This window comes from Cucumis melo, chromosome 2 (genome assembly GCF_025177605.1).
Source record: "Cucumis melo cultivar AY chromosome 2, USDA_Cmelo_AY_1.0, whole genome shotgun sequence".
Lineage (NCBI taxonomy): Eukaryota > Viridiplantae > Streptophyta > Magnoliopsida > Cucurbitales > Cucurbitaceae > Cucumis > Cucumis melo.
The window spans coordinates 17,235,795-17,247,753 of NC_066858.1; the positions used below are offsets into that span (position 1 = coordinate 17,235,795).

General features: G+C 34.0%; 1 protein-coding gene across 1 annotated transcript; it reads left to right on the forward strand.

Annotated features, from left to right (window-relative positions):
• Positions 1–2,019: 2,019 nt before the first annotated feature.
• On the forward strand, positions 2,020–11,350 carry LOC103501536 (fe-S cluster assembly factor HCF101, chloroplastic). Its single transcript, XM_008465138.3, has 16 exons — positions 2,020–2,232; positions 2,321–2,446; positions 3,748–3,890; positions 3,976–4,026; positions 4,332–4,487; positions 5,056–5,199; positions 5,274–5,416; positions 6,147–6,216; positions 6,500–6,595; positions 6,730–6,819; positions 6,901–6,954; positions 7,048–7,171; positions 7,300–7,424; positions 9,856–9,978; positions 10,887–10,955; positions 11,052–11,350. The coding sequence occupies exons 1-16, from the start codon at positions 2,166–2,168 to the stop codon at positions 11,058–11,060; spliced, it is 1,590 nt and encodes a 529-aa protein (XP_008463360.1). The 5' UTR covers positions 2,020–2,165; the 3' UTR covers positions 11,061–11,350.
• The last annotated feature ends 609 nt before the right edge of the window (positions 11,351–11,959 follow it).

Consider the following 11,959-nt stretch of genomic DNA (forward strand, 5'->3'; position numbering starts at 1 on the left):
GATTAGTGGTATTCTAGCTTATGACTCCCAAAAAGACGTATTATAGATTCAAAAACTTCAACGTACGTGAGATTTCTTTTCTGAATTTTTTTTTCAAAAGCATGCTTAGCCTAGAAGCTTGAATTAAATTCTTTAGTATTTTGTTAATGGATGGGTATTTCAATTTCCTAATTAAAATTGAGTTTTAGCTCTGTAAAATTTATTTCATTGAGTAAGGACTCGTTTCCCTTCATAACTAACAATGGTGAACTTGGACTTCATCAAATGACTTACCAATTTACCTCTAGCTTGACGGTGGTCATGATCCATTAGTTGTTCCATTAATTATTGTGAGCATATATGGACATTTTGTTACCTCGTAATTTTAAACAATTGAGAACTCTTAAGCTTTTTAGCTCAAATCCTCCATTGACAAGCATCATGTCTGCACTTGACAACTAGTAATGATTTCGTGGATTTGTCAATCCTATGTTCAAAATTTTGACGTATAGCTAGCGAAGAGAGATGGTGCAAATGAAAACTCTTCCTTTGAAATATATATTTGTCCTATCACAATATCAATGTTTCACTCTCAAGTATCCAAGCTAACTCAGTCATGGCCACTCTGGGACATGCACTCGAAGGTTGCACATGAGTATTTTCCAATTTTGGGGTTTGTAACCTCAAATTGACTATTATCACACTCAACATCTTTCGTGATGTAGCTATCATATTCTTCAATCATAGTTAGACTCATCACCTAATTCCTCATGTAATTTCAATTGAAGTCCAAGTCTTCTTCATTTACTACATTTTCCCCCTTGTCCAAGTTCTCCTCTCCTACATCAACCCCAACCACCCCTTCTACGGCTATGTTTTCATCTTCTACCCCATTCTCCTTGGTTACATTATGCCCAAACCCCCTATCTACACAAACATTGTCCTCCATTCCGTACAATGAGGATGACGGGGCATCAGACTCAAGATTATGTGGATAAAGAAGTCTTCAAATAGGTTAAATGGGGAACATATTATTACCTAAGGTGGTTAGTGATGGAACATAACCGATAGATAATTTTGTTCTGAAAATAACCAGTTGGATAATTTTATTCGAAAGAAGGTCGTGTAAGATAATATAAGAACTTGGATATTCTTAGGCAAATTGTACTGAAAGTTTGGTTGGTATAAACAACTTAGATTCTTTAAGTCACAATTGTCATATATAGGTTTCAACTTCGTTAAAAATAGATAGAAGGCTACCTGCATCATCACCATTTAAATAGAATTTAAATTCTTAATCATTTTGTATCAAATATGTAGGAACCATGCATGTAAAATTGTATATAAAATTCTTAGGGTGAACTCATGTTTATTTGGGTAACCCCACTAAGATTATACAACTCCAACAAGAAGTCTTGAAAGTAAATATCAAATCTCACAAGTTCAAACCCCCCTAGATCATCGTCTGTGTATTCTCGCTCATCCTCTTCCAAACAAACACAACAAAACATTTTGCAAGTGATGATAAAACTTAATTGCCGATGAAAAATACAAAAGTATATGTGTTTTAAAAAGATTTTGAATTATTTTTTTTAATACAACTTGAGAGGTGATGGGTTTGAACTCGGGAACTCTTATCAATAAAGTTGACCAATAAACTTTTACAAGAAGTCAACTTTTTCGTGATGGTGACAAAGTCAACATTAGAGAAAGTTCATCTTTCACATGGAAGTTGACGAATACAACTTCATGAAAAAGTTGACCAAGTCACTACACGAGAAAAATCGCTTGAGAACTTCACTACCAGATGGACCAATTTATTTTGCCACCCATTACCATTCTATTTTTTGTTATCACATTTATCGATAATTAAGAAAATATTGCAATGAAAATTAAAAAAAAAAAAAAAAAAAAAAATTTGTCATAGGTACACGTGGAACAACTGCAATCGGTAATCTTGAAAAGACGAGACTCGAGAACATGATCACAAATTCGCAAAGAATAAATAAATAAACAAAGTTAAGATTTGCAAAACAATGAAACGTCGTCGTTGCACGGAATTCTAATGGATTAGGAATAAGATTACATGGCAACCGCAAGAGCAGGAAGTTGAGAAGCTAAAGTTCACTCAGGATCGTCTCTCTCACCCACACTGAAACGGCTTTCCGCTTCCATTCGCTCTAAAAATGCTTCTTCACACTCCATCATCGCCATGTCTCTCACTCAATATTATCAAAGCTCAATCAAAACCAGGTATGTTTCAATCCCTTTTTCTCCTTATATTCAGTTCCTTATGATGAATACTCTTCTTAGTTTCTCAATTTACTATTCTATTTCTCAGATAATGTTCTGCTTCTCTCGGCTTTTAAGTCTTTGGTTTACAACCAAAGAATTGATAGGTCGCTTTCCCTATTACGTGGAAACTTCATTCCCAGTTCATTCACTAGAAATGCTGCTTCTACTGAAGGTAACTTTTCACTTTATTGCTTCTCTGTTTGTTAAATCCAATTTTAGAACTGCGAAACCTTCATTTATCATGGGTAGAGAGGTTTGTTGAGCCTTGCTAATCTTTAGCCAGATCGTGAATTCCTACTTGAATGAATTTGGATTTTTTGTTGTTGTATTGGAGTCTGGAGACAAGAAATTTGATAAGTTGCTATTTTGTTTTGCGCGGTGGAATTGCATTATAGGTGAGGAGCATATTTTTATTAGAATAGTAAATTAGGTGTGGTACGTTCGAGTAGTATAAGAAAAAAGAGTTGACATTATTTGCTTATCTTTACGATTTCTTGTTTAATATATTTCAGTTGTTCATGATAACTTATTGTATTATGAATGGAATGCATACTGAGATCTCTGAATGTTTGCTTCGTTGAATGCTGTTGTTTTAAGTTTTGTAATATGGTCGTCCTTGTTTACTCGTATGCTGATGTGTATACAAAATATACAGTGATTAGATTTTTAGAAACTTCATAACTTCTAGTGCACGAATGTAAAAGTTGTGAATCAAAGCTTCCAAGTAGAGAATTTCTTTTAAAACTTCATTCTTTCATTGCTTCGGAACCAGTGTTAAATATGCCCACATTGAATTAAGGGAAAATAAAGATTGACATATTTTAAAAGGTAAAAGAATCATGGAAGACTTTTTTTGGTTGAGTTCAAACAAGGTGGGGGATTGAATCATTGAGATTTGTGATGATAATTGGTGCCTTACATTTTGAGTTATTTTTGTACAGGCAAATTATGCAAGTTTGAAGAGATAAATAATAAAAGAATGTATATAAAAGATAATATTGATTCATTCATCAAGTTGTCAATATTTAATGGGAAATTTAAGCTAAGATAAGGAAACCATGCCATCACTTTGCACTTTTGGACGAGCAAAATGTATCAAGATTCAAAGAAAGCTTATACTCTAAATTTGTTGAGGAACGAGTAAGATCGGGACGCATACAATACATGCGATTATAGACTCAGCAAAAGAAGTCTGCCTTTCGTACTATATGAAGTCCAGCTTATCAGCTGTGCACCAACCAATATCCATGCTTATATCCCAAAAGATCTCATATTTGTATGTTAGCTAAGCAAAAAATTTGTCACACCAGTCATCAGACAATCAAGTTGTTACAAGTGTATGGCATCAGAGCATTGCTTTAAAACCAATTTGTCCTTGTTATCGTTATATCCAATATTAACCTTCTCATGAAATATTTGTTTCATCAATCATATTATAACCAAATTATATCTTCTGTTTTCTGTAAATTGTAGCCGGTGCTTCTGTAATGTCCACTGAGACGGCTGAGACTGATGTATTAAAAGCCTTGTCACAAATTATCGATCCAGATTTTGGAACAGATATTGTCTCATGTGGTTTCGTGAAAGATCTCCAAATTGATGAGGCTTTAGGAGAGGTTTATTGAGAGTATAAAACTGACAGTTTTTTCCTGTTATGTCTTCTTATTGTTAATTAAACTAGATGATTTTGTTGGATCACAGGTTTCTTTCCGGTTAGAGCTCACTACACCAGCATGTCCAGTCAAGGACATGGTAAATGATCCAATCATGTTGTTTGAACAAGAACTGACATATGTTTGGAAGGGTAGAGTTTTTGTTTTTAACCACGAGTTTCTTAGAAATGGAACTGAGTTTTGTCATCCTACATGGTTCTTTCCATGATTTTTCTCTGTACATGTGCTACAGTAATTTCATTAGTTGGCATTTGTTTTTGTTAACTTCAGATAAGTTTCTTCCACAGTTCTCTTAAGAAACATACATTGCATGACAGTTTGAACTGGGTATTTTTGTTTATTGCTCGAATAACATAATTAAAGGTTGCGTACATTACATGACAGTTTGAACAGAGGGCAAATGAGGAAGTAGCAGCACTTCCTTGGGTTAAAAATGTGAAAGTGACAATGTCAGCACAACCAGCAAAGCCTATTTATGCTGGCGAACTTCCACCTGGTTTGCAGAGAATCTCAAGCATTGTGGCAGTTTCTAGTTGCAAGGTAGGCTACTCATTTTCATCCATTTTCAACTCAACTTGATATGAATCTCTGTCCAATGCGTAGATCATTTACTTCTAAGATTGACTTCTTTGCTGGAAAAGAGTTTGTTGCATGATTTCTTTAAATTCTCTCTTGTTATATTTGTGTAAATTGATAGGCTCTGCCCGACAATTTTATTTATAACCAAGATAACAAGGAAACAAGGGAAGATTTGTGAGCCCCACCTCTCCCAATCTTCAAAAAGAATATCCATACAAAACACAGCCAAAAAAAGACACTCCCCCCCAACAGACAATCCGCAGGTATATACCCCCACCTCCGTGGCCCTCGTGTCCTAACTAACAAAATACTATGGTCATCTGAAATCATGTTAACTCTTCTCTCACACGCCCTCACTCTTTCTGACGCACTTACATGTAAGCGCTTGTGTAATTTGGGGCCTATCATAAACATTATGAAATACTACCATAAAAAATTGCTACTGATTTGGTGTTCTTTTTTGCATCAGCAAATTCTGTGTGTTCTCTTCTTCTTTCTTGTTAAAGTAGATGGATAACGTTTAATGCAGGGTGGTGTAGGGAAATCAACTGTAGCTGTAAATCTGGCGTATACTTTGGCTGGTATGGGTGCTAGAGTTGGTATTTTTGATGCTGATGTTTATGGACCAAGTTTGCCCACTATGGTTTCTCCTGAAAACAGACTGCTAGAAATGGTAACTTTTCGACATTTCAATCAAAATTTTCTTAGAAAGTGATGATAGATTACGGATGTATAAAATTTCTACAGAATCCAGAGACGAGAACCATTCTTCCAACTGAATACTTGGGAGTCAAGTTGGTATCTTTTGGATTTGCAGGACAGGGTCGTGCCATAATGCGAGGTCCAATGGTTTCTGGTGTCATTAGTCAGCTACTGACTACTGCTGAATGGTTTGTGCCCTTGGTAAACAAATTAGAAATCAGGAATACATTAGTAATGAAATCATATTTATTATGCATGTATCAAACTCAAACAAATGGTTCCAAAACTAATGAAGAAAGAAACAAATCAAGAGTAGTTTCAAGTTAAAAAATAAACGAAATGTTCTGCATATTTCCTCTCATGGCCGGACAAGTATATGTTTGAAAGTTCTGATTAAAGATACAATTTTCAAATGTACAAACTTATGAAGTGTTAAAGTCGTACTTTTTCTTAGCTTTAATTTAATCGTTATATGGTTCCACAGCAACGTGTAATATTTTAGACTAAGCCAGTTGTTACATTTCATATACCAGTTTACTGTATTGAAGGTTTTAATCAGTTTCTTCGTCCTTGCATCACCAGAAAAAGAGGATGATCTGATTGGACCTTAAATATCAAATTTTGTAAACTGATCCAGTGGGCACATTTAAAATACAGCTTACCTATTTAAAATGTAATTATCGATGTATTCCATGTTTCCATAACTAGAAAGGAAGAATGGTATAGCTACCAAATTTCTCTTTGTTTACGAGGCCTTAGGAGCTTTCGTTTATTTTATCCTGCTGGTATTTTCCCTAATTATGATATGAACACAAGAATTTGATTTTTTACCTTGTCCTAATAGCAAGAGTGGTTACCTATTATCAGTGTAAGGATAGTCAACCATTTTCTAATCCTAATCAGCTGTAAATAATGTAGGGGTGAGTTGGATTACCTAATTATTGACATGCCCCCTGGAACCGGTGACATTCAACTCACTCTTTGTCAGGTTTCTTTCTAATTTTACGTTAAATTTTCTTTAACTGAATATCAGAGTTCATTGATATTGTGGTTTCCCTTTCTTTGATGTATTGGGTTTTTTACTCTACTTCTTTACAATATAATTTCTTCCTTGGTATTTTTGTTGCTTTATTTTCCATGGTTATCTTTTGGTGTATATTTAAATTACTGTAGATGGCCTTTCTAACCAGCGAATCTCTGCTGACCTTTCTACATCTGAAGCCTAGTTGACATTGTTTGCTCTTGGTGATCTGATAGAGAAACATTTTCAGGTGGTCCCATTAACTGCTGCTGTTATTGTAACCACGCCTCAAAAATTAGCATTCATTGACGTAGCTAAAGGAGTTCGCATGTTTTCAAAACTTAAGGTTTGAGACTTCTGATGAAAATTTAATTATTTGTCGTTGTGTAAATTTTGCTTATTAGGGAATCTATGAACTAACTGATAGAAAGTTCTTATGATCAGACATAATCTAACTTCAAGATACCGCTCTTACTCTAGGTGCCCTGTGTTGCCGTGGTCGAGAACATGTGCCATTTTGATGCTGATGGAAAACGTTATTATCCGTTTGGCAGAGGTTCAGGTTCTCAGGCACGTAGCATTCTTGAGAACTGTTTTGAAGATAGAAAAACTTTATTCAACTTTAGCTAAGAAGTAGTGTATCAACTGCAGGTTGTCCAGCAGTTTGGAATTCCTCACTTGTTTGATCTTCCCATTCGACCAACAGTAAGTCTGATGAAGTTCCCTTGACGACATTGATGAGTGTATTCTGGCCCAATTTTTTTAATCGCTTCAAAATTTGTTCTTTAATATGGACAGCTATCAGCATCAGGAGATAGTGGGATACCTGAAGCGGTGGCTGATCCTCAAGGTGAAGTCGCAAAGACATTTCAGGATCTTGGGGTCTGCGTGGTGCAACAGTGTGCCAAGATCCGGCAACAAGGTATTCTGTTTTCACCTTCAAACAATTGTGTTGGTATTACCCTAAAGTTTGCCTAAATTTTCTTAAGAACGATTTTAGTTCATGGTTCAAATGGATGCTAATTTTCATTATAATTCTCTAAATGCCAGTATCAACAGCTGTTACGTATGATAGAACGATCCGAGCAATCAGGGTGAAGGTACCTGATTCTGATGAAGAGTTCCTTTTGCATCCTGCAACCGTGAGGCGAAATGACCGCTCTGCCCAGAGTGTGGTATGTTCACTGGTCTAATTGATTGTAGTTTATTCCTTCGAGTATAATTTATTGACTAAATGCAGCCTTTTGCATTCCTACATTATCCAATCGTATGGTATCTCAAAGGACAATAAGATGCTTTAGTAATGTTATGCTAACTGCCACTCGAAACCTCTTAATTATCTTTTGGTGGAATGGCATGCGTGTAATGACAAGCTGCTCTTATTAGTGAGCAATAGCTAGTGTCAGTGAAGCTAGATACTTTTATATGGCTGGCCAACTTTTTTCAGCACATTAACAGGATTTTTCTTCATACATATTTATTATTTGTTTAGATATTAAAATTTAATAGCTCAAGCTAAATTATGTGAGTTATCTTAGGGTAAAAGGGGTCATGGATTTAATGAAGGGCTTAGAGGGAATGAGTTCAGTCTAGGATAACAATCTACTTAGTATTTAATATTTCTACAAACTATGAGTTTTTTTAGAACCTAAATGTCATAGATAGGTGTCCTGTTCCCTGAGATAATTTAGGTGTCTGAGTTGGCTAGACATTAACAAATTAAAAAATAATAATAATTGCACAAGTTGAATAATGAAGTCATCGAAGAAATAATTAAATTCATTTCATTTTACTACTCTTAAAAATGTTGAAGTATATTTTCTTCATGCTCAAAGACGTGAAACAAGAATAATTTCCTTCAAAAGTTGTGTATTATTATGATATGTCTCACATCACACACAGGTACATGAGGAACAACTAGGGAAAATTAGGGGTAAAGTGTCTGTTAGAGGCTAGACGGAGAGTTATGCTTTACAAAATATTAGGTATGCTTGTATTTTGAGCATACTTTTTATTATATCAATGAAAAGTTGTGTTTAAAGCCCAAAATAATAATAAATAAAATGTCATTTACGTTGGAAAGGGCAACAAAAGTCTCACATTTGCTAGACAATGGAAAAATCATATATACCAAAGTGGGAGACAACATATTTATTGGTACGAGGTTTTTGGGTAAAACTAAAAACAAGACTATGTGAACTATGTTAAAAGTGGAACATGTCATACCATTGTGTAAATATGTAGAGGGTTGTTATAGTCCTTATCAAGTGCTATTACAGTCATGTCTTTGACTTCGTCATGTTGATAGAATCCTTGGTGCCAAACAAAGAAATGATGAGCCTTGGAAGATGTAGTCATGGTGGAGATTCTTGATTGAGCTTTATCAAACCGGTGGTGTGCCATTGAGGAGAGGCTCGATGGAACTTTATTCGAGAAGAGATTATTGCATATGCCACTAGAATCTCACGTTGACTGAAAATGAGAAAGATTAGAAGTATACAAGTGAGGCATTTTAGGTGAAACTTGATTAAAGTCATGTGGGCTTTATACCTAAAGTGAACAATATCATACTGTTATAGTATAGAAATGGAAGGTCGCTGTTGTCCGTAACAATATCATGGGATAAGATTTGTTATAAGAGCAAAAGGGAGTAACGAGTGATCTGTTTGGATCATGGTCAATGCACACTAGAGTCTCACGTTGACTAAAAATGAGAAAAATTAGAAGTATATAAGTGAGGCATTTTAGGTGAAACTTGATCAAAGTCATGTGGGCTTATACCTAAAGTGAACAATATCATACTGTTATAGTACAGAAAAGGAAGGTCGTTGTTGTCCGTAACAATGTCATGAGATAAGATTTGTTATAAGAGGAAAAGGGAGTAACGAGTGATCTGTTTGGATCATGGTCAATGCACACTAGTTTTTCTGTATTGATGCCTATTATATTATTCGTTGTATTTCATTTTCTTTCTTTGATAGAATACACTTTTTTTCAATTAATTGTAAAATGATTTTTTTATTATTATTATGATCAGTTTCTCTCAAGTGACCTAACATTTTACTAAAAGTTTCTCATCAATTTTTTTTAAAGAAGTTTTTTTTTCTTTTTGCTTTTTTGTCGATATTTGAAAGAAACGGTTTTTATAACTTATAAGAAGGATAGAATAGAATGGGGTGGTGAAAAAGAAAAAAGAAAGAGACGGGGGATAGCGACTCAGTTTCATGCTTGTCACAGTATATCAGCTGACTAGTACACATATAAAGGGGTAGAAAATTTTGAATTGCAATAAAGCTATTAAACCCAGCTCCTCCATAGCCATGATTGTTATGGCTCGTCACATCTAGGTGAGAAGAGGATTCTAGTGATTGAGACTTTGGTTGAAATAGCAATAAATAAATGGCAGCCTAAACTTTCAAGTTTCTATTAGATTACTTAACACTTTTTTTATTGGCATTACTTGATCATTTAATTCAATCTATCACAGAAAACGATATGTTTCTTATGGGAAGAGAACATTAATCAGTCTTCTTTATAGTTGATTAATGTCATGATTAAGATTTTAAGCCCTAAGACTTCCAAGTTTTATTTTTTCCCCCGAAACAGGATGAATGGACAGGTGAGCAAAAACTGCAATACGCTGATATTCCGGAGGATATACAACCTGAGGAAATCAAGCCCATGGGAAACTATGCTGTGACAATTACCTGGCCCGACGGATTTAACCAGGTTAGCAAAGATTGGATTTGGAAATTGTTATTTGAGGAGGGGATCTTTTTCTTTTTCCTTGGGTAAAAAATATGGATTCACTCAAAAGAAAAAAATACCGGAGGGTAGGATGAGCAAACAAAATTGGGCTTTTCTATATTGGAAATTTGACAATTTAATATGCAAATATCAAAGAGAGAAGTCAGCGCAATAACTAACCTTATCTCTATCTTCAAGTGGGAAAAACACAAAGAAAAAGATCTCTACCACATTATAACATATACCTAACACTGATGTCACAAATAAATGCGAAGGATATTGACTCGCTTCCAAACCAACCATTTTAAAATCTGGGGACAGGTATAGCTAGAGTAATTGCTGTCTAAGTATGATTTGTGCTTTGGAAAATTCTAAGTTTTCTTTTTCTTTCTGCTGACACTTTCCGACTCCACGCCCCTCCTACTGGCCGGTGAAGATCATGCAATAACAAAAATGTTAACAAAGAAAGAACAACTAAGAAAAACAGGACAAAGACACATTGAGTAGACAATGATTTTGAAATTGTTAAAATCATTTTTTCATGTTCGAAATCACCTCAAAACTCATCTTTAATCACTCAAAATAAATTCGATGTTTAATTTTACTCTTTTGAACACAATTTTTATATTATTAAAATTGATTTTGAATGATCGAAAGAAGTGATTTTAACAGTTTATCACTCCCAAACATGTCATAAAACTCCTATTGTTTTTGTATTTTACTATTCTTGCGTCTATCTAGCAAAAATTAATTTTGGTTCAAATTAAGAACAAATCAAATCATTTCAAATATGTAGCCTGCTAAAAGTTACCACCCTGGTTGAGGATTAGGAAGGAAAGAAAAAAAATCAACTATGTTTAGTTCTAATATAAACCTCATTTAATTTGTAGATTGCTCCTTATGATCAACTGCAAATGATGGAAAGGTTAGTTGATGTTCCTGAGCTATCTCCTGCCCAGGTAAATTATAGAATTCCTAAATTTTGTGTTTATGTAAGTTAAGACTTCTCTAATAATTCTTCCAACATTGTAATTTGATGGTGTACTTTTCTGCAGGCAGTGTAGAGTTCAAGGAAATTTGAAGATTAGGCCATGAGAAATCAAAATCGTTAAATTAAAAGCATACCACTTTGGATGAAGTTAGTGATAGAAATCCTTTTTTTTTTTCGGTTATTCTTTATGTAATATTGTAAGCTTGTAATGTAATTGATGCTTAAAAGCCGTTGAAATGGTGAAATATTGTATCGATTAGAAACCTGTGATGTTTCTTATTTTGTATTTTGTATTTTGTATTTTGTTGTATGATCATAGCATCTGGTGGAGAAAAAATCAATATCCACCGATTTCTTCGCCAATCTTGGTAAGATTTTCTGCAGTTCAGACTGGATGAATTAAATATAATAACTAATCTTTCATTTACATGAACAGAAAAGTCATCAACGTCTCTGTCCCTTCAATAACGCTAAAGGAGAAGGGAGCTTGGATGGACAATAATACCTCATGGGGAATTTGCGAGAAGTTGATTCTTCTCCTACAGTTATTTTAGGTATTATCTATGATGAAATTGCACATTTTAGTGTATAACAAGATGAACTAAAATATTTATAATATATAGAAAAATTTCATATATGGATCATAGTTTTATTAGTTTGCAATTTTATTATATTTTATAGATATTTTTAATAGTTTTATTATTACCATAATTCTTCTTAAAAATACAAATGAAAATAAATTCTACTGACTTTAGGCCTTCTTTTTTAGTGAAATGAGTATGAGATAAATGATAAAGATTAAAATGTTGAAATATATTGAATTTGTTATTTGATATTTTGAAGGAATCTAAGTTGGGGAGATTATTATTTAGAGATAATGACAAAGAGAGCATCGGGTCTCAAATATTAGAATAATGAAAAGATGGTTTATATGTATATAACACAATTTAAATCTATTGATTAAAGTCTATT

What these genes read in the sequence shown, in the direction of transcription:
- LOC103501536 (XM_008465138.3), top strand. Translation starts at nt 2,166, where the DNA reads ATGCTTCTTCACACTCCATCATCGCCATGTCTCTCACTCAATATTATC. An exon ending in GCAGAGGTTCAGGTTCTCAG is followed by an intron (nt 6,820 to 6,900) that starts GCACGTAGCATT and finishes TATCAACTGCAG; the next exon opens with GTTGTCCAGCAGTTTGGAAT. An exon ending in GGCCCGACGGATTTAACCAG is followed by an intron (nt 9,979 to 10,886) that starts GTTAGCAAAGAT and finishes TTTAATTTGTAG; the next exon opens with ATTGCTCCTTATGATCAACT.